Here is a 27,118-nt window from a genome sequence, read left to right as displayed (position 1 = left end):
AAAAGATTAACTTTGAGCCTTCAGCCTCTTCTTTAGCATGAACTGTGGGTAGTGATGTGTGTTTCCTAACACCTCCGGCAGTGATCCAGGCTTTGAGTGACTGTGTCTAAACACTGCTTTCCCTGAGGACTGGAAGATGTTAGAATCAGGTTTGTCATTGAGTGTGTTCTGTGTGCTTGGAACTGAGAAAGGAGATGAAGTGCCACGTGGGATGGGAATGGGAGATATCGTGGAAGCCAAGTGTGAGTTTGCAAGGCAGGGACCTTGGCAAAGACAGTCCTAGGGAGACAGGTGTTAGGGAACTCAGGGGGCATGGGCAAAGGAAGATTTGGTTTCAAAGAGGATACAGACAGAGAAGCTTAAGTCTAGGAAGTTGAGTCTTCGAATTGTATGGAGGAATATCTGTGGGTGTCTGTAGGCGGAAAAATGGGTTAAAATGTTTTCACTTGGCAGCGTTCTGAAAACCTAAAAGGTATGGCGATTGCCTTCAGGGATATATTTAGTATTTTGACCACTGCTTCCTCACCACAAGCAAAAGAAAACAGTGACTCCTAAAAAAACAAAGAAGTCACTGTGTCTCAAACAATGTAGTTCCTTTGAGCAATAAGCTTATTTGGAACAAATAGGTTACAAAGTCCCTCTAATGAAGAGCCTCCGATTGTGTTAAATTGAATCTACAGATCAACCTGGAGAGAACTACCAAGAACACTAATGAAGATAGGGAGGTATTGGTATAAAGACAGATAATAGATCAATGGAACAGAATAGAGAGTTCATTAGTAGGAAGCAAAATCCCCAGACTTTTATTCTTAACTACCACTATATTCTGCATTTTGCAAGATCCTTCAATTCTCACAAGATCACTATGAGACAGATAGTAATATCCTAATTTAAAGATAGATGAGAATTGGAGCTTGTCTAGAATAGATTGAGTGGAACATCATTTGTGGCATATCATTTGAGAGGTAATGGGAATATTGCCAAATTTCCAGGTAACTCCCCCACCAAAGGGACTTCTGTTATACTCTACATCGTATCAGTTATCAAATGACGAGCTATTCAAGTCTGTCTTCTTCGACTGTAAGCTTCTTGAGAGCAGAAACTTATGTGATAAAGGCTTTTCCCCCCATATCTCTAGTGTTTAGCATAATACCTTGATATATTATGTTAGATTAAGCTATGTTATAGTAAAGAATAAACCTTGACAACTTAGTGAGGTAACACATAAATATATATTCCTCCCTCGTACAATATCAGCTGATCTCCAGGGCTACTTTTTTCTGAATGGCGTTTTGGGAATTCAAGTGGCCTTTCTCTTGCAGCTCTGTCTTCTTGAGGATGGAGGATCACTGTAGAGGAGGAAACAAAGCTGGATGGTCACATGCCAGCTCTTCAATCCTTGGCCTAGAATTAACACCCGCTATTCCCACTCCCAGCCCACTGGCCAGAAGAACTAGTCACAGAGCCGTGCCTGTATTTAAGCAGCAGGGAAATGTTAAGCACATGGGGAGCAGTATATGCCTCTGCTATCCTGGCTGAGAGTGTGTGTCAACAAACCTTCTTGGATAAACTAATGAGTAAATCTGACAGAGGGTTTAAATTATACTATGACAGAAATACTCAAATCCTGAAGCAGCTTTCCACTTCCAGAGCCTCAGATGAAATCATACATGTCATCAACAGGAGGAATAATGAACATGGAGCTGCCTTTATTGACAATCTAGTCTATACAAGGCACTGTTTTAGAAATTTCAAAGGGGCCATAGTGCTTAGTCCTCATGGTAGCCCTATGGGATGGATGTTAATATTCTCCTTTAACAAATAAATTTTGCACGGAACCATGGTGAGCAAGTAGTAGAGCTGAGATTTCAGCCTATGTTTGCCAAGTGCCAAAGGTTATGATATACTCTATCTTCTCTACTCCACTGACTCCCTCAGGCATAGTTCCTTGGGCACAGTCGATTGGTGGACAGCAATGGCCTTCAGAAACACAATCTGGGTAGTTGCCATAGACAGAGATGCCAGGAGGAAGGCAAAGAGAGAAAAAACTGCACTTCATAGCTGGGCTCTTCCATCCCCAACTGCTCTGGCCTTTCTCCTCTCCTCCTGCTACCACCCAGTGATTGCCACTGTGAGATACAGGTACACCTGTAAGACCTGAAGTCACTAGTGGACAGAGTGGAGGGCAGAGCCTGTTTTGGAGCTTTGTGTGGATGCTGATGTCTGTTTTGCACATTCTATCCTTGTTGAGCAGATAAAAAGGCAGGGGCAGTGATCTCACAGTATCACATAGAACTCCTTTCCCAATGGTCTGGATTTTGTGGGAATTGACCAAGCTCACTTTATGCAGCTCTCTGACCATTCAGAACAGAGACTTAAATGTCTCCTCCGTACCACTAACACTCTATACTAGTTCAAAGACATTGGAAACAAGTCAGAAAGATTCCAGATCAGGCTTTGCCATTTCTGTTGCATGAGCTTGGATAACTCACATGGATTCTACGAGCTTTAGTGTTTTCATCTATAACATGGGGCTCATACATACAGTCTCTGATTGCCCGCTGGATTGTCGTAAGCACCAAATGGAATAGCATATAGAAGAGTGCTCTGTAGACTGTTAAGACAGATTTAAACATAAGAGGTTATCTTTTAGTGATTGGCTGAATAATGAAGATTTTTTCTATTTGAGTTATGATTTTTTTTGAGGGAAGAAAGCAAAGTTGCATATGTCCATGACATTTTAATCCTCTAAGGTCTGTGCCAACTCTGTCGTTCCATAAACCACACTTGGCTGTGCCCATTTTCTTCTTTCTGTGGTGCTTCAGAGCCAGGCCACTGGAATCGTGACCCATTACTAGTTATGTAATATTGAACAAAGTATTTTAACCTCCTGAACTTCAAGTTTCTCACCCGTGAAATGGGGATGATAATATTTGTGTTGAACATTTCAACAAGGATTAAAACTGTCATGCATGTAATGCAATTTACACAGTGCATGGCACAACATGAAGCACTTGATACATGGTTGCAATACTATTGTCATTATTATTATTATTCATATTAAGGAGCCATCATGCTGTCTCCAAGGTTCTTTGCATAATCAAATTATTCCACTGTTTGAAATAATAAGAAAATCCTCAATCTTTCAAAACACCATATAAACATTTGGATCAATGTCTCCCAGTATGCCCTAAACTATTTTCAACACCCTATGGGCAGCACACAGTTTACAACATGGCTGAGTTCCAAAACTCTACTTGGAGGGCATTTGTTTGAAACTCAGAACAGATTTTCCCATAGAAAGAATGCTATTAAAATAGCGGTTGGATTCCCAGGTGACTGAAATACCCACTTGATTCGCAAAATAGCAGAAGATCTGGCATATTTGCAATGCAAATTAACGTGAAACAATGTTATTGTATTGCTGGTCATTAACCAAAACTGAAAACTAAGAAAATTGTGTATTAAATCATTTAAAAATTTTTCTTGTATATGCAGCTGATGAAGAAAAGCAGGCTTAATTAGAGGAAGAGAGAATGGAGTGGAAATGTCAGTAAGAAATGTTAAGATGTCTGAGAGTACTTTCAAAGGTTTTTGAAGTTCTTTGCTAGGTCTAATGCGCCTTCAAAATTGTTTCACTTTGTTCTTCTTGACACAAGGGACTACATAGCACAATTATTTTTGGTTTGCAAATGAAAAAGGAAAGGAGATGGGAGAGATTAGGAAAAGAGAAGAAGGGGTGAGAAAGAGTTCTCTGAGAAGGCACTCAATAGTTTGGAGAAATTGAGAAAGGAGGAAGAGGCACATCTATGTAGTAAAATGGATTTCAATTACCTGGTCTGACAGTAGGAAAAACAGGTGGCGTGACAGATCATATCCGCTTGTAAAAGGGAATGGTGACAAGATTGGTCAAGTAGTTATTCGCTGAAGCCATAAGGTGGTGCCATGGGACCAGAAAAGTTCATGAAAAGCAAGCCCTCCAGGCTGGGAGGAGGAGCAAAGGCAGGCTTGAGCATCCAGCTGTTTGGTGTTGGCAAATATGTCTAAATATTGTGCTGGTTCCCTGTTCTATACTTTATTGCCATGAAGTAAATGTTGAATTAGAATGTTCATATGAACTCATCTAAATAGCTCCTTGTATTTATGGGCCAAGAAAGCACAGAATATGAGTACTTGAAGGACCTCAGCTCAGCTTTTAATTTCAGGTGGCTTCAAATCTATCATGGATTAAGCTGAAATATACAAAAATGTATATTTTCTCAAATGAGGAAACTGAGACTTGGAGAGAAGACATGTAGCCTGCCACTGTTCAAATAACACATAAGTGTTAGTAACGATCTCCCTTGAAGCAGCCTGCCTCTCAGGCTGCCACACGCACAGCTCCACTGACTGGATGAAGCAAAAGTTTATTCTATACCTCCAACTTCAAGTGGAGCTCCTTTTGCTGGCGTGACTAAGCAGGGTCAGAAGGAGTAGAGGTGAAGGTGGAATGATAAAATCTAGTGTAGATGAGTTGAGTCTCTAGAAATCTTAGGTCTGTGCTGAGAAGCTAATTCTCAAGTAAGGAGAAGCTAATTCTAGGTTTTCCCAGGCTATCCACAAGCAATTGCAAGAGTCATATTGTATTTCAGAAAGAACCCTAAATGTGGAGACAGAAGACCTGAGTTCATTTATTAACTGTGCTACCAAACTTGTGCACATCTCTCTGTCTCTCTAGGGTCCCCCTTGGCTCCATCAAGCAAGACTGTTCTCATAGTCTTCCAGTCCTCAATAGGCAGGATGTGTGGGAGGCAGGACAGTGGTAGGTAATTGCCTAATTAGGTCACTATAGCTTCAGAGTGAGCATGTCCTTAACATAAACGTGCCCACCACCGCAAACCTCAAAAACTCTTTCAATCCATGACACACAAAGCTCCTAGAGTAAAGCAAAGATATGAGTCACTCTCCTATCATGACTAAAGAAGCTGTTCTGAAGAACTCAAGCATCATACTCCTCATGGTAGAACACGCTTACAGGTCAAGAAGGGAATTTTCATTAGTAGAAAGGAAAAAAGGCTAATGAGAATGGGCGAGGAGTGGCAGTCTAAGGAGGAGACATTATTATTATACAAATCAGAAAAAAACAAAAAAAAAAGGGCCATTATGTTTCAGAAGGCTCCTGCATCCTTGATTCACAATGTATGAGAGCTCAGGGAAGAAGCTAGAACTGATTCTGGGCTGACAGCCACCAGGAATTAATCCTTGCCACATCTTAACTGGACTGGCTCCTTTTCCCCTCACTCCCATACAAATGCCACCCTTGATTCCTCAGGTCACTGCAATGCTAGAAACACTTGGTTCCCTTTATACACTGAGGGCTGACCTGCTGTTCCTGGGTATCCAAATTCTTCTTCCTTCCCTCTCCTCCCCATGCTTGGGGCTCATCGCTTCAGTCACAGGAGCATTTTCCAATGCCATTGATTCATGTCTTCCCTGAACCCAACACTGCCATCTGCACATGGCTCTCCTAGTCTCCATCAGCTCTGCCACCCTTCTCCTCTCCCGTCACCTCTTCATTCTCAGGGTCTCCTCTAGCTTCAGCCTCTCCCCTGAGAATGCTGTTGTTGACAATGCTATGGTAATGGCTATACCCTTTGTATCCACTATCCTTGAGGGCAAGACTGATGAAAGCATTTTCAGCCAACTTTGAACAGTCTAATCTCTCAAACTAGGCCCGTAAAATGTAGCCTTGATATTATCTGACATTCCATTGGGAAACTTGGCATAAGTTCCTAAAGAATTAGGCCAGAGGTTCTGGAAGGACACCATCCTATAGCACCAAGCAAGTGTACCTTAAAGTGAGTCATCAGAGGCTGACTTTTCTCCCCCATTGTATCTCCACAGCCTACCCTGCAATTTTCACACTGAGATTTCCCACAGACTGTGTAGGGGGGTTCCATAAAAATATAAGCTGTGATAACCCTGAGTTCCTAAAGCAACACCAACATGAATCATATGAATCATACAGAATCTTCAAAGGAAGACAACTTGTTATCTGTCTGGTGTTAAATCAGATTGCAATATTGAAGAAAGCCAAGTCTTCCTTGAAAAGCCTGCCAGCTTCTCTACTTCCTTCCTCCTTCCCTCAGTCAGGACAGTTTGAACTTCAGATTGTTAGCAACAGGTACTCCTGAATGTCCTTGCCCTTAGATTTCCTCCTTCTTGTCACTGGTCTGCTAATTGTACCTCACTGTTTTCATTATCAGACAAAAAGCCTAAAGAGGTTCAAGGAGCTAAAAGGAGCTAAAGTTTCTAGAACAATAGCTGGCAATTGGTCAGTTTGCAGTTTTATTCTTTTCTCCTGTGTCTCTTCTTCTTGGGCAGTAGGAATAAAAAAGGAAAAAAGAAAACAACATTGAAATGGAGACAAAATAAAATGGGAATACAAGAGGACAAAATAAAATGAGAATACAAGAAAACCATTAGATAACTTGAATCTTCCCTTTAATTCCTGGTAGCTTCAAGACTGGTAGGGATCAAATTGAATTAAAGTATATACAAATATATTATGCTAATTTCTTCATTTCCAAATTTAGGAAAAGCTTTGAACAATGAAGTTATCCTTTTCTTTAATTATAAACCTTATATTAAACCTCTAATAAAAATAATAGAGATTTACGTATATTATATTAAAAAATGTATAATTGTATTTTTCAACCTACAAAATTCTCTCAAGTTCAATGTAACAAGTCATTTATGAGAACCAACTACTTTGTTCTTTACCTGAAATTGAAAATAGAGAAAGTCTACCTTTAGAAGCTACCAGGACACACGACTTCAGAACCATCTCTCATAATAACTTACTACCTGATTGTATTAGTTCATTTTCATACTGCTATGAAGAAATACCTGAGACTGGGTAATTTATAAATTAAAAAAAGGTTTAATGGAGTCTCAGTTCCACATAACTGAAGGGGCCTCACAATTATGGCAGAAGGCAAAGGAGGAGCAAAGGCATGTCTTACGTGGTGGCAGGCAAGAGAGCATGTGCAAGGGAACTGCCCTTTATTAGACCATCGGAGCTCATGAGACTTATTTACTATCATGAGAACAGCATGGTGAAACCCACCCCCCATGATTCAATTACCTCCCACCGGGCCTCTCCCATGACACGTGTGGATTATGGGAGCTAAAATTCAAGATGAGGTTTTGCTGGGGACACAGCCAAACCATATCATTCCACTCCTGGTCTCTCCCAAATCTCATGTCCTCACATTTCAAAACGAATCATGCCTTCCCAACAGTCCCTCAAAGTCATAACTAATTTCAGCATTAACTCAAAAATTCACAGTCCAAAGCCTTATCTGAGACAAGGCAAGTCCCTTTTACCTATGAGCCTGTAAAGTCAAAAGCAAGTTAGTTACTTCCTGGATACAATGGGGGTATAGGCATTGGGTAAATACAGCCATTCCAAATGGGAGAAATTAGACAAATTGAAGGTGCTACGGCCCCATGCAAGCCTAAAATCCAGCAGGACAGTCAAATCTTAAAGCTCCAAAATGATCTCTTTGACTCTATGTCTCACATCCAGGTCACACTGATGCAAGAGGTGGGTTCCCATGGTCTTGGGCAGCTCTGCCTCTGTGACTTTTCAGGGTACAGCCTCTCTTCTGGCTGCTTTCACAGGCTAGTGTTGAGTGTCTATGGCTTTTCCAGGTACACAGTGCAAGTTGTCAGTGTATCTACAATTCTGGAGTCTGGAGGATAATGGCCCTCTTCTCAGAGCTCCCACTAGGCAGTGCCCCAATGGGGATTCTGTATGAAGTCTCCAACCCTACATTTTCCTCCTGCACTGCCCTAGCAGAGGTTCTCCATGAGGGCTCTGCTTTAAGCAGATTTCTGCCTAGACATCTAAGTGCTTCTATACATCCTCTGAAATCTAGGAAAGCTTCACAAACCTCAGTTCTTGTCTTCTGCACATCCACAGGCCCAACACCATGTGGAAGCTGCCAAGCTTTGGGGCTTGCACCCTCTGAAACTACAATCTGAGCTGTACTTTTGGTTTTAGCCACCGCTGGAACACGGCACCCAGTCCTGAGACTGCACAAAGCAGCAAGGCTCTGGTGCCTTGCATCCTAGGCCTCCAGTCCTATGATGGGAGGGTCTGCAGTGAAGATGTCTGATGTGCCCTGGAGACATTTTCCCCATTGTCTTGGCAATTAATATTTGATTCCTCATTACGTATGCACATTTCTGCAGCCGGCTTGAATTTCTCCTCAGAAAATTGGTTTTTCTTTTCTATCATCAAATCATCAGGTTGCAAATTTTCCAGACTTTTATTATGCTCTGTTCCCCTTTTAAAAATAAGTTCCAATTCTAAACCATATATTTGTGAATACATAAAACTGAATGCTTTTAACAGCCTCCAAGTCACCTCTTGAATGTTTTGCTGCTTAGAAATTTCTTCTGCCAGATACCCTAAATCATCTTTCTCAAGCTCAAAGTTCCACAGATCTCTAGAGAAGGGGCAGAATACTGCCAGTCTCTTTGCTAAAACATAGCAAGAGTCACCATCATTCTAGTTGTCAACAAGTTCCCCATCTCCATTTGAGACCACCTCAGCCTGGACTTCATTGTCCATATTACTATCAAAATTTTAGTCAAAGCCATTCAAGAAGTATCTAGGAAGTTCCAAACCTTCCCACATCTTCCTATCTTCTTCTAAGCCCTCCAAACTGTTCCAACCTCTGCCTATTATTCAGTTCCAAAGTCACTTCCACATTTTTTTTTTTCGGGTATCTTTATAGCAGCGTCCCACTACCAGGTACCAATTTACTGTATTAGTCCATTTTCATACTGTAAAAGAAATACTTGAGACTGGATAATTTATAAAGAAAAACAGGTTTAATGGACTCCCAGTTCCACGTGGTTGGGGAGGCCTCACAATTATGGTGGAAGGTGAAGGAGGAGCAAAGACATGTTTTAAGTGGCAGCAGGTAAGAGAGCACATGCAGGGAACTGCCCTTTATAAAACCATCAGATCCGCCAGGCATGGTGGCTCATGGCTGTAATCCCAGCACTTTGGGAGGCCAAGGTGGGTGGATCACCCGAGGTCAGGAGTTTGAGACCAGCTTGGCCAACATGATGAAACCCTGTTTCTACTAAAAATACAAAAATGAGCTGGATGTGGTGGTACATGCCTATAATCCCAGCTACTCGGGAGGCTGAGGCAGAAGAATTGTTTGAATTGGGGAGACAGAAATTACAGTGAGCCGAGACCATACTAAGCTTTACATACATTATAAAAAGAAAAAAATGCATAATTGTATTTTTAAACCTACAAATGCTCTTAAATATAACAAGCAATTTATGAGAACCAACTATTTTGTTCTTTACATGAAATTGAAAATAGAGAATGTCTATCTTTAGAAGCTACCAGAACACATGAGTCTAGAACAAACTGCACTCCAGTCTGGGTGACAGAGTGAGACTCCGTCCCAAAATAAATAATAAGTAAATAAATAAATAAACCCGTCAGATCTCATGAGACTCATTCACTCTCACAAGAACAGCACTGGGAAACCCACTCCCATGATTAAATTACCTCCCACCAGGCTCCTCCCATGACATGTGGGGATTATGGGAGCTACAGTTCAAGAAGAGATTTGGGTGGGGAAACAGATAAACCATATCACAGATCTTTCACAAGTTATTTTATTTCTGAGGCCTCAGTCTCTTTAAATGCAAAACTCAAAAATTCACAGTCCACTAATACCTTCTCTGTCTTCTTCACAGGGACATTAAGAAAAAGCTGTAGATAGAAAAGAGTCTAAGGAAAAATTAGAAGAGGTATAGAAATGAGAAAAAATAGTGTTTGTTATATATAAGATGCTAGGGTTGATTCTTTGTGTCCAAGCAGGTTTCAAATCACATAATTGACACTATTCTAGGCATATGACTCTGCCATAATTGTGAGCATATTTCATCTGGATTAGACACAATCTTTATGCTAGAATTGTGTAGAACAGCATTTCTATGAGTGTGTAATGTATAGGATATGTGGATTTATTGAGATATCAGGAGTTGAAACCTGGTGGAGAATTCTCATCCAATAGTGAAGATAAATGACAGGCAGGGGAATGTTAAATTCAAGTAAGGAACACTGTAAGCAGCAACTCAGTGCCATGTACTATCCTAATGCCTGGGAATACAAAGTGTGTTGGGGATCCTAGGTTCAGTTCTTCATTAGGAAGAACAAATAGTTGAGGCTATGCTTTATTACTGAAAGCAAAATTAGCAAAGGGAAAAATGGCTCTTGCAGCAAAATCTGGAGGAAACCAGGTATAAGCTTCCACGAGTCCTCTGCCAGTGGACTCATGCAGGATGCAGTTAATTCCCCCAGCATGGGGGAATTACATGTGATGACACATGTAAAATGTTACCTACCTGAGCAGGTCAGTAGCGATTCAATGCCCAGAGTTTCACGTTGGGGGCTAATCATGTGGTCACCCTCTGCCTAGCCCATACCAAGAGGAAAAGCAAATGTTCATCATAAACCACATTGTTTATACAAACAGTTTACACATGGGGAGGTACTCTTATCAGGGAACACTGGGAACCCTGTTGAAGTCCAAGTTCCCAGACACCAATCAAGGTCCAATCTTGCAAGCAGACCTCTGAAAGAATAACATTCCCAGGCCTAGTATGTTAATTATTTCATGCACACAGAGATATAAATAAGCAATTGTGATATAATTGGTTACTTGCAATGATTAATTCATTTGACTAAGGTTTATTAACCCCTTGAAGGGTGGAGTAAGAATGAGCTAAATTAGATATGGTTGTAGTACTTTGTCAGACTCAACTCCATACCTCAATGTTCTCTCCTCACTCACTGGAAGAGTACTTCTTCTATAAAAAGTGCTATGACTGGGCTCCAAATTACTCCTCATAGCTTTCATCTAGAGCCCAGTGCACTTCCTGGGGGCTCCGTTTCCTGTCTGTCATATAATTTCTTCCTGCTTAGACCTTTAAGTAAGTGCTAAGGGCTACTTCTCTGTTTGACTTCAACAGAATCTGGCTTGACCAGATTCTGGCTTGACTTGAGGTATCCTCAAGCAAGTTCTGCCCCATCCCTGCTCCAGCCAAGATTCCCAGCACCTCACATCCCATCTGGCCTCTCTGTCCCCTTTGTCCATTAGAGGAACTAACCCATTCCTAGTTGAAGCCCTAGTTACTGGGAAATATTCTCTTCCTTTAGATAATGACTTAAAAGCCATTCAGTTTCTACCCACAACCTTTGGTTAATTTTCACACGGCTGCCAACTGCCTGGGAGTTGGCTGGAGCTTAGAACTTCACGTTTCTCTGTTTTTCCTTCTGGAATCCTCTCATGCAGGAGCTCTACATGCTGTAACTGAAAGCAGCTAGTGTCTTCAGCATCTCCGCTGCTGCTGCTGTTCCTACTGCCCTGTTTCTACTGGAGAGATTTATTGATTACCCCCAAGCCTTGTCCTCTTTTCTCTTTCAGAGGTATTGTATCAAAAGTACCAAGCTCTGGGTTTATAGGGCTCAAATTGAAGATGGGAATAAATGGAGGCAACACACATTGTTTCTCAGGTCCCCAAATTAGCAAAAATAGCAAAGACGTAGATGGTGACCCTTAAGCCTCCTGCTAATATTAAGCAACATGTTCAGCGACCCAGCCAAGAATTACAAAGTAAACTTTCTTTTGTTCTTTCCGCTCTCTGTAATCCACAGCCCCAGCAATTCAAACACTGAGGTTCCTGGGAACTCTCAGATGGTAGCATACATTCACCAAGGAATGAAGCTTGTGAGGCAGTGAAGAGCCAGGGCCTAGAAAGCTGGGAATGCCATGATGTGGGTACATTGAAAAGCAAGAGGCAGGCATGATCAACCTTGAACTTTAGGAAGATCCCAGGCAGCTGATGGAAGACAAGATGGGGAGTGAATGTGAAGGCAAGATAAAAAAAAAATTACAAAAAAAAATTTGTAATGAGGTTTTAAGAGGTGGTGGAGACTGAACTAGGTCTAAGGTGGTGTGTGTAGAGTGGAGGAGAAAATATGAGAAATACTCAGAAGGCCAAATAATCAGGATTTGGGAATGGGAATGGGAGAATGGAGGGGTGGACCATTACTCTCTGCCTTCTGGTTTAGGGATCATTGGCTTTGGCAATAACTCCGTTAAGATAAAGAATACAGGGAGACTAATGTTGAATCCAAACAATTTCATACTGCAGCTTCCCCTTCATTTTCTTTTCTGCATCTGAAGTGTTCTCACTGGGTTGGGTTTGGTTTTGTTTTCTCCTCGGAAGGTCCAGAAATGTCCTTGGTGTGTCTGACAGACTTTCAGGCCCACGCGCGAGAGCATCTGTCTAAGTCAACTCGGGATTTTATTGAAGGTGGAGCTGATGACAGTGTCACGCGGGATGACAACATTGCAGCATTTAAAAGGTTTGGTCTTCTGCAGCCTGTCTATTGTTAGGTTGAGGTGCACTGGTGGAGAGCTCCTTGGACAGTAGTAGTCCTGGTTTCTGCCTCCAGAAAACACAGACCACTCAAGACCTAATAAGGTGGATGATTTTTTTTGTTGTTTTTGTTTGTTGGGGGCAGGGGAGGGAGGGTTATGGGAAGATGGAAAAAGAGAGAATTTCTCTTATAACTAGCATAAGGAAGTCATTCTCCTTCATCTCAGCAACTCTGCAACCTGACAAGATAGAACAAGAGTCTCAGAATGACCAGTTCCCTGGTCAGGGAGGATGGGCCTGTTGGGCGGCCTAGATCTCCTGAGTTCCTAAACTCTGGCTTGGAGAAGAAAATGGAAGACAGGAGAGAACACTCAGGTTTGGAGAAAATACGGAGATCCAAGGAGCCTTAGAGATAAGAGATTGAGTCAGCGGAGAAGAGTTGGTCTGAAAAAGTAGGAGATGGAGCATCGGTCAACCAACATCAGTCCGCAGGCAGAGGCTGACCCGCCACTTATTTTTGTATGGTCCATGAGCTAACGATCGTTTTTCATTTTTGAATGACTGCAGGGTGGTGAGTCAAAAGAAGAATAATTTGTAATACTTAAAAATTATATGAAATTCAAATTTTGGTGCCCATAAATAAAGTTTTATTTTAACACATCGATGCTCAGCCATTTACTATTGTTTATGGCTGCTTTTGCACTTCAACAGCAGTGCTGAATACTTGTGACAAAGACCACATGGTCCACAAAGCCTAAAATATTTACTCTCTGGCCCTTTATAGAAAAAGCTTGCTGATTCCTGTGATAGAGAGGTCAGGAGAAAACTGAAAAATGGTATAAAAGGGAGCCCTATGTTTTGTATTTTCATACTTAGCACTATACTAAGCACCTTACATCGTTTATTTCAGTCTGTCTTCACAAAACTATTAGGAAATTTGGATTATTATTCCTATTTCAGATGAAGTGACTGAGGTTATCTTACTCAAATTTGCACAATTAGAATTTTCAGAAAATTTTTCTAAGTTCGTGTGCAGAAATACTGATATTGTGTAAACAATGAAAACTTTAGACTCCTGAGGCTAAGTAAACATTTATCTAAAATGTGTGTTTTGCATATTTATTATTTGTAAATTCTCCTACTTTCTCCTAAAGCAGTGTTTAAGTCAAATCTTCAAACTAACTAGCTTTATCACAAAAACCTCAATCACTCCCTGGGATTTGTTCTCATTCAGTGGCCTTTTCTTACTTTCTGGAGACTTGTTCCTAACCTGCGAGGAAAAGAGCCTGGAACTTCTTCCTGCCTATGCTTTTCCTTTTAGTCTTTGTTGTGATGAACCAAACCATCCAAGTGCTGCAGTGTAGTCAGGGAGGCATGGCTCAAAGACACAGACCTCTGACAGAGCAAAGCAGGTATAGTGTATAGTGTGGACTTGGTGTGCACAGAGTGGTTCAGAGAAGGTTGGGTAATGGGAAATGAGGTGTTGGGAATGGCTTTCTGGAGATGAGCCTTTTTCTGGATCAACACAGGTTACTCAGCTCCCAGCCAACTGAACCCACCAAGGTTCCACAGGACCCAGTCTGGTTTAGACTTGTATCAGGAATCAGGGGGATCCACCCCAGGCAGCACCTCCCTGCTGCAGAATCATCGCACCAACAGAAGATCTCTTTGTTGTCTGGCACAGAATTCGCCTCCGTCCCCGGTACCTGAGAGATGTGTCTGAGGTGGACACCAGAACCACAATCCAAGGGGAGGAGATCAGTGCCCCTATTTGCATCGCACCCACAGGGTTCCACTGCCTTGTCTGGCCTGATGGGGAAATGAGCACAGCAAGAGGTATGAACCGTCCCCACCTTGAGGTTCCCTTCCCAGAGGAGGGGTCCCTCAGAGCAGTGGCAGAGTGCTCCAAGATTCTCTCTAGAAGGGCTTTGGGAACACAATCTGGTTAACACTAGGAAAGCAGGAAAGGGAATGCTTTAAGCTATGTCTGTGTAACCTAAGATTGAGAAAACATTCATTTTCCATAATAGAGAATAGTTAGAGTGCAAGGGGGGTTAAGATGAATAAGAAGGTGCTAAAAGCCAACCAAGTCATCCCTCAGAAGAGGGATGCTGGCCCTTCAGGCTCACACCATCTGCAGCAAAAGGGATGCTTAATGCAGCCCCAAGGCTAGGGCTCTCTTTGGCCCCTGATGGGCCAGGACTAGGGCTGAATGGCAGTCTTTGAATTTAGGATGAGGAGAGAATCATGACATTAGGTCCTAACATAAGGCCCTGGAACCTGCTGTTGCCCAAATATTCCATTTTCCCTCTCTTCAATTGACCCTGTCATCTTGTTTGACAAAGATTTTCTTGTTGGGTTACATCTCCTTCCCAGTCAACCTGATTCTCATCCCACATCCTCCACCACCACCACCATCACCACCACCACCAATAATAATAATAATAATAAATAGAAAAGGAGAGATGGGGCTGAAAATGCTCTTGGGACTCCTTCATAATCTTCACTCTAAGTCACATCTCTTTTTGTGAATTGCTCAGGGCTTCCCTGAGGTCTTTTCCTTTGACTCCATGATACAGGAAGCTATAGATTCAAGGATTCTAGAGCTGAATGTGACATCCATCTTGATGGGGTTTAGGGACCAGGTTTAGCTAGGTTGAAACATTAATATCCTATATGAATATGACTAGTTTACTAAGTCGTCATGGTTGAATGTGTTGTTTGGGGGTAGGATGAAAGAATGGGGTATCTCCTGTTGACATGAAAAATTGAAAGTGTTCATTTTTGACTAGCCTAAATTCTCTGCCCATGAGTTATAGTGGGACAGTGACGTTAACCTGTTGGAGATTTCACTGAAATGAATAGAGTAGGAAATGGGAAATCTGCCAGTCAACAGCAGCAGTATGAATGTCATCACCATCAACTTCATTAGCACTGGTATCTATGCAGTACGCCACTTTGCAATGTAAAGAATGCTCCCATAGCTAGTATCTTATTCAGTCTCCCAACAACCCTAAAGAGATGTATTATTTTCCCCATTTTACAGATAAAGAAAATGAGAGACTCAAGGCCACCCAGCAAAGAAGGAGTAGAACTAACATTCTTCTAATTTCATATGTTATGCTTTTTCCACCATGAAGTTCAAGATTCTCCACTGGGATTACATTCCCTCATCCTCTGTCCTCTCTAATTCTCTTCTGCTTCATTAAGGAGTTCATAAGAAGCCCAGTTTCCTGTCTGAAGGCTATAACACAACCAACATGATTCTGGAGATTGCATGACATCTTTAGCTGGAAATATTTTGTTATCGAGTAGAGGGTTTGTAAGACAGGTTATACAGAGGAGAACCCAAACAGCTTTAGGTCTCTCAGTCTCATCAAATTGCCTTCCATCCCTTTCTTATAAGGAAGCAGAATGAAATTAAGTTTTATCTGCATTCATGGGGCAAGATGGCCAGAGGCTACACAGACTCCCAAGGCTTTTTAGCCTAGTCCAGAGGCCTCCGTCCTCCAGCCTGAGTCATGTCCTTTGCTTTGCAGCTGCCCAAGCAGCTGGTATCTGCTACATCACCAGCACATTTGCCAGCTGTAGCCTTGAAGACATTGTTATCGCAGCTCCCGAAGGCCTCCGATGGTTCCAACTCTATGTGCATCCAGACCTGCAGCTGAACAAACAGTTGATCCAGAGGGTAGAATCCCTAGGTTTCAAAGCTTTGGTAATTACTTTGGATACACCTGTATGTGGCAATAGGCGACATGACATTCGAAACCAATTGAGGAGGAACTTAACACTAACAGATCTTCAGTCACCTAAAAAGGTAGGAAAGATACCAAATTCAATGGACAAGCATTACAGGAGGCAAATTTCCTTCCCTCTTTTCCCCTTTCCTCCATTCTTTCTTTCCACAACCTTTTATTGAATGCCTGCTCTGTGCCAGACACTGGGGATACAGCAGTTCGAAAAAGCAGATATGGTTCCTGCTCCTTAGAGTTTCCAGACAAGCAGAATGTAAGACCAAATGTTCTCACCCTTGGAGCTGCCCAACCTGTCACCAGAAGTGTTCTGACCAGAGCTGGATGCTGAGAAATAGGAAAGCCACAGAAAAGATTTTCACGTGAACAGGAGAGTAAACTAAAAAAGTTCATCCAACATTTTCTACTTTATGACACACTCAGAAAATGCTAATTTTGGTTGGCATACATAGACAAACTGACTCTCCAAAGGGGATGTTCATGGCCAAGGTGACTGGCCAGACAGTCTAGACAGGCCAGGTTCTACCCTACTGCCTTGAAACTGAGGAATCAATATCTCTGCACACATAGAACTCATTTGTGGAGCACCAGGATGTTATAGCACATTTGTTTGTAATCTCTGAACCAGGTGACTACAAAGGACACCTTCCCCATTAAAATCCTGCAATTAAATGGCAAGGAGTACCTCAGAGAGAGACAGCCATGATAAAGTGGGAATCCCTGGCTATAGTAGAGATACTAAAGCCAGCCTTTTCACCCAGTGGGCGGCTGTGACATCCAGCCAACTAACTCAACGGTTCTCATTAATCACAGATTGGCCTTGAGGTGCTCCAAAATCCTTATTCAAATTCCAGAAGCACGAGATTTATAAATATTTGATGTACATGGTGAGCCAAGAGTAAATATTGGGTAATAACTGATTTGGTATTGCTTAGTTCTTATCCTGGGTATGTCTCAACCATAACATATCACATTGACCTATAAATGCTTTTGCTTATCCATCTCATATACTAAACTCTGAATTTTTTTAAAGTAGAAATTTTGCCTTATTTGTCTTTGTGTCACCAGATCCTAGCACAATTATTGAGCAGCAATATGATTCATGGTCAATGATAAGCAATTAAAGTAGAAATTCTTTTATACTAATTTTGTTAGAAAAAGGAGCTAGAAATATTGTTGGGTTTTGTTGCTCCTGTTTCTTTTTGTTTCTTTGTTGTTTGTTTGTTTGTCTGTTTGTTTGTGTTTGAGACAAGGTCTCACTCTATCAGCCAGGCTAGTATGTGGTGGCGCCATCACGACTCACTGCAGTCTAGACCTCCTGAGCCCAAGTGATCCTCCCACTTTAGCCTCCCGAGTAGCTGGGACTACAGACGTGCACCACTATTTATTTTTTTTAGAGGAGCAGAAGCAGGCTCTCTCTGTGTTGCCCATGCTGGTCTCAAACTCCTGGGCTCAAGAGAGATCCTTCCACCTCAGCCCCACAAAGTGCTAGGATTACAGGCAAGAGCCACCATGCCCAGACCTGTTCTTCCTCCTTCCAGTTTATAAATGGCAGCTCTCCAAATGTGTCTCATCTTTGGAATGCATCAAGTAGCCTTGTGAGAGTTCAGCACTAAGTTCCCTTTTTATTTCCTATAGGGAAACTCAATACCTTATTTCCAGATGACTCCTATCAGCACTTCTCTCTGCTGGAATGATCTCTCCTGGTTTCAGAGCATAACTCGATTGCCCATCATCCTTAAAGGGATTCTGACGAAAGAGGATGCAGAGTTAGCTGTGAAGCACAATGTCCAGGGCATCATTGTTTCCAACCATGGTGGGAGGCAGCTTGATGAGGTTCTCGCTTCAGTAAGTAGGATTACTTCCGAGAGGGGTGTGTTTGTGAGTGCTGTGTGTGTATGTGTGAGTGTGTCCACATCAAGGGACTCTGTGCAATCTGAGCATATTTCACTCCTCCATACCACATGTGTTGGTATGTAGCTGTGAATTTTAAGGACTGTTAATTATTATTAGTAGCCTACTGTGTGCTAGGCTGTTTTTTCAACCTTTACATATAGCATCTCTAAGTATCATGCCAATGCTGCAAGATGGGTATTATCCCTGTTTTGCCAATGGGGATTCTGTAGTTTAGTGATGTTAAGTAACTTATCTTTAGTTCACATAGATAATAAATAGTTAATATGGAATTTCATTAGACAGATGTTCTAAAGTAAACACCTTTCATGGCAAAACTCTAAAAACACCCTAATGAGTCTTTTGCTAAAATCTAAAAAAGTCCATAATTTTTTTGCTTAACTCATAAACTTATGTCCATTATAGATGAAGTTTGAGGGCAAGAAAGAGAGGGAAAGGAAGGCAGGGAAAGAATCTTTACGTGGGAATTTGTTGTTGATTTGTTTTCATTGAGTTATATTTTTTTCAAATGTTCTGTTGCTGCTTGACTTGTTTTAAGAAAGAGAAATGAGATTTTTTTCTTCTTCAGTTTCATTGACACTTACATAAATAAAACATGTTCACTGCAGATACATTAGAAAATATGCATAAGCAAAAGATAAAAATTAACACTAATTTTATCACTTTCACTAACATCAATATTTTGGTCATTGTTAACATCTTCTTAATGCAAATACAACTTTTTGTGTTTAAGAAAAGTATAAATACTATTTTGTTATATTTTTCTTTTACTTAGCATTATATTAAGAGCAACTTTTTGTTTCAGTATATATGATCCTCTTATTTTTACTGGTATGTAGTATGAACAGACAACTATATAACCGACATCCATTGGAGAACATCTGTATTGCCTCTAATCTTTCCCTATTTTAAACAACACATCAGTGATTGAATCCATAGCACATTCTCAAGTACTTCTTTAAGATAAAATTGAATTAGAAATTTGCACTAGCTGGTTGGTACATTCCAAGACACATGATGCTGGGAAGCCTAAGAGCCAGCCACTCACCTCCTCCTCTGCACCAGCTCTAACTGGTAGAGGCAGAGGAATGGCAAGCCCACATGGAGAGTGGGGGCCACTCTTCACTGTGGCTCTCTGGTAAGAGTTGAACTGAAGCGGTCGGGCCTCCTACTTTCCATCCCACCTGTTGACCTGCAACCTTAGGAGAAAGTGGTTGGGCAGAGCACACAGTGAGCTCTCTCACCCAACCCCTGCCAGGATGCCTACAAGCCATCCAGTATTTAGCAAAACAGAGAAAGCAAAAGAGTATGGCATGCCCTGAGTCATCCCAACTATGCCTAAATAGGAACAGAAGACAATGAAGAGCCCATCACCAACAAGCAGCAAACATTAGAATATAGGCTTTTGAAAGAAAACTAATAAAATACATCATACCATAGGTGTCAAGCTCTCATTAATCAACTTAGCTGGTCTTGTTCCTTTGGAAGAACTGAGTAATGAGTAGAGAAAGAGGGAGACTAATTCTCCCATTGTGCTTCCCCACTAGAGAATGAGTATTGGCTAAGGCAAGGGCCAGGGAGAGGAGAATTTCTCCTATCTTATTGTGCTGATCAACTTGTTATTCTCCCAAGCCATTTGGCTTCACATCCAAACCCAACGTCACTCAGAGACAGCACCAATATCATTGTGAGCCTAGTGAGGGTTTTGCTTCAGGTGAAGCCTGACTCTGCACTTGCGTAACCCTACCTCACTCACCTCACCTTAATCCTGGCCTGATATCTATTTATTTATAAAAACAAACTTCCAGCTCACAGGTCAGAGTTTGCCATTTGGTTTTTTAAAACATTGTATTCAAATATCATTTATCTGAGTTTTTTTAAGTTTATTTCCATAGGTTATTAAGGAACAGGTGGTGTCTGTTACATGAGTAAGTTCTTTAGTGGTGATTTGTGAGATTTTGGTGCAACCATCACCTGAGCAGTATACACTGCACCCTATTTGTAGTCTTTTATTCCTCACCCCCTTCACACCCTTTCTCCCTTAGTCCCCAAACTACATTGTGTCACTCTTACGCCTTTGCATCCTCATAGCTTAGCTCCCACATATGAGTGAGAACATGTGATGTTTGGTTTTCCTTTCCTGAGTTACTTCACTTAGAATAACAATCTCCAGCCTCATCCAGGTTGCTGCAAATGCCATTAATTCACTCCTTCTTATAATGGCTGAGTAGTATTTCATTATCTATCTATCTATCTATCTATCTATCTATCTATCTATCTATACACACACCACAGTTTCTTTTCTTTCCTTTCCTTTTTTTTTTTTTTTTTTTGATATGGAATCTCACTCTGTCTCCCAGGCTGGAGTATAGTGGCACAATCTCAGCTCACTGGAAACTCCGCCTCCCAGGTTCACGCCATTCTCCTGCCGCAGCCTCCTGAGTAGCTGGGACTACAGGCACCCGCCACCACGCCCGGCTAATTTTTTTTTTTTTTTTTTGTATTTTTAGTAGAGATGGGGTTTCACTGTGTTAGCCAGGATGGTCTCGATCTCCCGACCTTGTGATCCACCCACCTCAGCCTCCCAAAGTGCTAGAATTACAGCCATGAGCCACCACACCCAGCCTATACCACAGTTTCTTTATCCACTCATTGATTGATGGGCATTTGGGTTGGTTCTACATTTTTGCAATTGTTAATTCTACTGCTATAAACAGGTATGCAAGTATATTTTTCATATAATGACTTCTTTTCCTCTGGGTAGATAGCCAGTAATGGGATTGCTGGATCAAATGGTAGTTCTACTTTTAGTTCTATAAGGAATCTCCACAGTGTTTTCCATAGTAGTTGTACTAGCTTACATTCCCACCGGCAGTGTAGAAGTGTTCCCTGTTCACTGCATCCACATGAACATCTATTATTTTTGATTTTTTGATTATGGCCATTCTTCTAGGAGTAAGGAGGTATTGCATTGTAATTTTGATTTGCATTTCCCTAATCATTAGTGATGTTGAGCACTTTTTCATATGTTTGTTGGCTATTTGTGTATTTTCTTTTGAGAATTATCTGTTCATGTCCTTAGCTCACTTTTTGATGAGTTTTTTTTTTCTTGTTTGAGTTCCTCATAGATTCTCCATGTTAGACTTTTGTCAGATACATAGATTGTGAAGGTTTTCTTCCACTCTGTGGGTTGTCTGTTTACTCTGCAGACTGTTCCTTTGCCGTACAAAAGCTCCTTAGTTTAATTAAATGCCTGCTCTTTATTTGTTTTTATAGTACTTACTTTTGGGTTCTTGGTCATAAAATCCTTTCCTAAGCCAGTATCCAGAAGGGTTTTTCCTGTTATATTCTAGAATTTTTATAGTTTCAGATCTTAGAATTAAGTCCTTGATCCATCTTGAGTTGATTTTTGTATAAGGTGAGACACAATGATTCAGTTTCATTCTCGTTCTCCTACATGTGGCTAGCCAATTATCCCAGCACCATTTGTTAAATATAGTATCTTTTCCCCACATTATGTTTTTGTTTGCTTCACCAAAGATCAGTTGGCTGTAAGTATTTGGGTTTATTTCTGGGTTCTCTCTTCTGTTCCATTGGTCTATGTGCCTATTTTTATGCCAGTACCATGCAGTTTTGGTGACTATTAGTAACGAGAGAGAATTCATGTCCAAATAAAAGACATTTTTATAGTCCCAGCATGGTATTATTTGGATTTTTTTCTTTTCTTTTCTTTTCTTTTCTTTTTTTGAGTTGGAGTTCGCTCCTGTCACCCACGCTGGAGGGCAATGGTGCAGTCTCAGCTCACTACAACCTCTGCCTCCTAGGTTCAAGCAATTCTCCTGCCTCAGCCTCTCAAGTAGCTGGGATTACAGGCACTGGCCACCACGCCTGGCTATTTGTATTTTTAGTTGAGATGGGGTTTCACCATGTTGGCCAGGCAGGTCTCGAACTCCTAACCTCAGGTGGTTCACCTGCCTCCACCTCTCAAAGTGCTGGGATTATAGGCATGGACCACTGTGCCCAACTGGAATATTTGTATGATGTCGTGAAAGAAAAACATGTTTGTACAAACTCTTCTAGTGAGCCATACTATGCAGTGGAGTTGATAATAATTGTGAAATAAAACAGGGAGTGAATTTCACCTTAGGGTGCAGTGAGGCTTTAGAGTTAATTTTTAATAGAACAGAACAGGGCATTCATTAGAGTCTTCTGGGGATAACAGCTGACTTATCCTTTCCCCTGGTCCCAGGAGGAAGTACAAGGACAATGTTAGATATGAAACCTCATAGAGGTGGGAACTTTTCTCAAAATCCTCACCTTTTATAGCACTGGCAACATACTGCAGGGAGTGGGACACTGACCTCAGGCACAGAATCTAAGGGGGTGCCAAAAACTCAGATACTATAGTTCGAAATCAGATGATCTCGAAGTTCCTCATAGAAGTTCCACCTCTTTCACAACGGTATAAAAATATTCCAAATAATACCATGCTGGGACTATAAAAATGCCTCTTATGAAATGCAAATCAAAACTACAATGAGATACCATCTCACACCAGTTAGAATGGCAATCATTAAAAAGTCAGGAAACAACAGGTGCTGGAGACGATGTGGAGAAATAGGAACATTTTTACACTGTTGGTGGGATTGTAAACTAGTTCAACCATTATGGAAAACAGTATGGCAATTCCTCAAGGATCTAGAACTAGAAGTACCATATGACCCAGCCATCCCATTACTGGGTATATACCCAAAGGATTATAAATCATGCTGCTATAAAGACACATGCACACGTATGTTTATTGCGGCACTATTCACAATAGCAAAGACTTGGAATCAACCCAAATGTCCATCAGTGACAGACTGGATTAAGAAAATGTGGCACATATACACCATGGAATACTATGCAGCCATAAAAAAGGATGAGTTTGTGTCCTTTGTAGGGACATGGATGCAGCTGGAAACCATCATTCTCAGCAAACTATCGCAAGAACAGAAAACCAAACACCGCATGTTCTCACTCATAGGTGGGAACTGAACGATGAGATCACTTGGACTCAGGAAGGGAAACATCATACACCGGGGCCTATCATGGGGAGGGGGGAAGGGGGTGGGGGGAGGGATTGCACTGGGAATTATATCTGATGTAAATGACGAGTTGATGGGTGCTGACGAGTTGATGGGTGCAGCATGCCAACATGGCACAAGTATACATATGTAACAAACCTGCACGTTATGCACATGTACCGTAGAACTTAAAGTATAATAATAATAATAATAATAATAATAATAAAATCTTTTAGATCTATACAGCCATATATACCTCCACTGCCTGAGAACTTAAAGTGATCCTGGCACTGTTAGGCTATATTCAGTTCCTAAAACCTCCACAACTTGTTTTGGACTTAACATGCAAAGAAAAGAATCAGTTCTGTCTTAAGAACCTTTCCTTAACTTTGAAATGGATAAACAGAATCAGTTATTTCATTTCCAATGTAATCCTTTTGAAAGTATGCCTCAAACACAATTTTCACAATGTCTATAGATCAGATGAGTTTTTAAACCAGAAGTATTCATATAGTCCCTATAGATATTAATTCCTTATACAGCTTATATTTTGGGGATGGAATATGCTTTACTTGGGTGCATCCTGGTTTTCATGCCTCACTGTATATATTTCAATAAAAACACTGATGTATGTTATAGTCATACGTACATAGACAGGCGCCAGTCAAAAAACATCTCAAGAAAGTTGCTTTAATAGTACCCTCTAGCTTGGCGTAAATCTCTTCTGCAGAGAGAAAAATCCATTTTTCTGAGAAGGTAAATGTTTATTAAATGCAAATACTGATATTCGTTTCCTAGGAAAAAAAATTGCCTCTTATTAGAATGTGAATTCTCTCTAGTTATTACATGTAAGTTCCAAACATATTCAATTCCACCCCCTCACCTATAAATTAAAGTAGAAAATTATTTCCTCACTAGTTTCTTATACTGTTCAGTCTTGGCCAAAGGATCCCATTCAGATAGAATGCTGATGGATTCCTTTGGCAGCAGATGGCCTCATAGGGCCAACTTTTGACTCCTCTTCTCAGGCTATCTCTCAGAGAAGCATAGCTAGAACCCCAAGGGAGTTCCAGAACTCCCTCCCCAAGGATCTTCCCCCTTGATCCATAAGGGGCCTGCTGTCACTCCTCTTTACAGACTTGTAGGTGCCTAGAAGCAAAGATTGGCCTGGGGCACCTTGTGTGGTCAAGGCCTATTGGCCTGTTCCCTGGAATTAAAGAGGCGACATAAGAGACAAAGCTCCTTAGAAAAATCAGGCCAAGGTGATAAGATGTTTTTATTGTGTCTATCAAAATCTCAAAATTTAGTTTTACCATGTTGTACTTTAGTCCTATCTCATTTTCTCAGATACGCCATGAGGGAGTCAGGGACAAGTTGGCCAAGTGGTGCATGAGAAATAGTGTGCAGCCCAGTTTCCCAAGTCAAGCTGCAATCCAGACATGCAGGCCATGGCCGAGTACACTTGTCTTGCCAAAAAGACTTAGTGCCTTCACAGTGGAGAGACTTTCTATTTTTGCCACCCTAGAAACAGAGAGAGTAGAAGAAAATCAAAAGTCAAAATGTTGTTTGAAAAGAAGAAGGTTAAAGTGAACATTATAAATGGAAATTGCCCCTTTTGGGATGGAAAGAGCAACCAAGCAGTTCTTCCAATCTGTAAGAAAGTTAAGGGGGTCAGAGAGAAGCTAGACTGGAGTCAAAGCAGAAAGTCAAGGCAGGAGGGCCTCAGGAATGTGACTGCCGCTGCAGTTGATCAGCACCGGCAGCCTCAAGCATGGGAGGGGAAGAAATTGTCAAGGGCATCTCCTCAGCTTGGTTTGCCTGGTCGTATGCCAGGAAGATCAAGTCTGAGAGTCAAAATAGAAAGCCCTCCAGCCCATGTGTATCTCCTTTTCAGATTGATGCTTTGACAGAAGTGGTGGCTGCTGTAAAGGGGAAAATTGAAGTCTACCTTGATGGCGGGGTCCGAACTGGCAATGATGTGCTGAAGGCTCTGGCCCTTGGGGCTAGGTGCATTTTTCTTGGGAGACCAATCTTATGGGGTCTTGCCTACAAGGTGAGAGTGGCAAAGCGAACCAGCAAGAAGATACAGAGCTTCTCATTCATTTCTGTGCTCTCCTGTGGTTCATTTTCCAAGCTTAGCCCTTTTCAAAACGATTCCTAAAGGATAGTTACACCTAAGCTGCATCTCCATGCTTCCTCTGAAGCCTATTGCAAAATATTCAATAGCTCTCATCCCCTATCTTTATCTCTGTCCTTTCCTTTATTCCCGAGGTAATTCTTACTTCACAGATATTTCCCATCTTTGCCATCATAGCTCTGACTACATCTAGAATTTATATTCAGTGAATGGTCAGAATGTTCCTTTATGTCTCTTTGTGTCTCTGTCTGTCTGCCTCGGGAGCAGGGTGAACATGGTGTTAAGGAAGTTTTGAACATTTTAACAAATGAGTTCCACACTTCCATGGCCCTTACAGGTAAGTTAAAAACATTTTTTTCTCTGATTTGGAACTTAAAGCAGGATGGCGAAAGAATAGGAATAGCAGTCCTTCCCTCTAGCTGACCCTTTCCTGACATGGTAGCTGTTCAAAACATAGGACAGGCAGGCAACATTCAAGACAAAGATTAAGCAGTATTCTCTGCCCAGTGGAGACCAGAGCACTCCTCAAGATCATTGTCAGTTCTGGGGAGTGTCACCTCTGGCTCTGAATTCTTGCTTCTGTTGAATTCATTCAATTTGTGGACCATTGACATATCCCATGCCTGCTGTTTCTGTCCACTCCAATCAACCCAGGCATGAAACTCAACTCTTTTCTATGCTTCTATTTTTAGGAAAAGACTCTCTCATTAGTACATTTTTGTGAATAATACATTTTGCCAAAGTTATGGTGCATACATCATAAATATGGAAAGAACTCCCAGTTAAACATTATGCAGTCTGTTATTGAATTCTTTCAGCCTTCTTATCACCAGGGACTTCTCATTGCCTACTCAAGCCCACAACTCCCCAGCCCCATAACATCATGCCAGCTTCTCTTTCTCCCTTCTTTTACTTATCTGGAGTTACTCTCTTCAATCCTTATGGCCAATCTGAGCTACAGTCATAATTTTACATATTAATTAATATCTTCTTCTAAAGAAGAGTCTTTTCCTTTGACAGAACTTTCCTTTAGACGGCAATTGTTATGTGGAATACTCACCCCATCTCTTTTGCTATCTGTGTGTCATAGTCCTCCCTAACAGATACTTCCTATATCCCTGAGCCTTATCAAAACCAAGATAAAGATCAAAGACATCTATTGCACACAAGAGTTGATTTAGAAAATGCTAAAATAGGGTTTTTACATGTTTACCCTGACATTTTGACATAGCTGTGTTCAGAGATGACATGGGCTCAGGTTCACAGAATAATTCCCAATGCAAACAGAATTACATTATTCATTCTGTATGTAAACCATTTATAAGAGTGAGCACAAAGATCAAGTCAGACTTGTTCCCCTTCATGACCCCTTACCCATGATGAGGTGAATTGCTGGTATTTGAGAGAAATGAGCTTGTAACCTCATTGTTCTTTTAGGCTGCCGGTCGGTTGCTGAGATCAATCGAAACTTGATCCAATTTTCCAGGCTGTAAGAAAAAAGGGCCAATAACCAGACTGCTGAGGTTGCCCACAGGAGGATCACAAACTCACAGCATGGTGTGTGATGCTGTCCTGCCTGGACCCCATCCCGCCCGGAGGCTTATGCCCCATATTTCCCATATTTCCAATCCCTCCACCCCTGTGCTTCAGGCCCTCCAAACCCCTGTGTTCCCCAAATGTTCCATGCCCTTCTTTGTATCACTGACTGTTATATGTTGCTTTCTTGCCTAAAATCTTCCTCTGAAGTAAAAGATGTCAAAAGGACAGATCATTAATGACTGGAA

General features: G+C 41.4%; 1 protein-coding gene across 4 annotated transcripts; it reads left to right on the top strand.

Annotated features, from left to right (window-relative positions):
- HAO2 (hydroxyacid oxidase 2) lies at window positions 1–27,118 on the top strand. 4 transcript variants are annotated; one of them, XM_015149239.3, is made up of 8 exons: window positions 1–149; window positions 12,313–12,451; window positions 14,150–14,301; window positions 16,005–16,282; window positions 17,856–18,065; window positions 25,092–25,250; window positions 25,602–25,671; window positions 26,772–27,118. In XM_015149239.3, exons 1-8 carry the CDS (start codon window positions 137–139, stop codon window positions 26,825–26,827), a joined length of 1,077 nt encoding a protein of 358 aa, XP_015004725.2. In that variant the 5' UTR covers window positions 1–136; the 3' UTR covers window positions 26,828–27,118. The 4 variants fall into 4 exon arrangements, with proteins under 4 accessions (XP_015004725.2, XP_015004729.2, XP_015004715.2 ...); XM_015149243.3 differs by lacking the exon at window positions 1–149 and adding an exon at window positions 11,734–11,857; XM_015149229.3 differs by lacking the exon at window positions 1–149 and adding an exon at window positions 11,738–11,956.

This window comes from Macaca mulatta, chromosome 1 (assembly GCF_049350105.2).
Source record: "Macaca mulatta isolate MMU2019108-1 chromosome 1, T2T-MMU8v2.0, whole genome shotgun sequence".
NCBI lineage: Eukaryota > Metazoa > Chordata > Mammalia > Primates > Cercopithecidae > Macaca > Macaca mulatta.
This window is presented reverse-complemented; position numbering and strand designations above follow the sequence as displayed.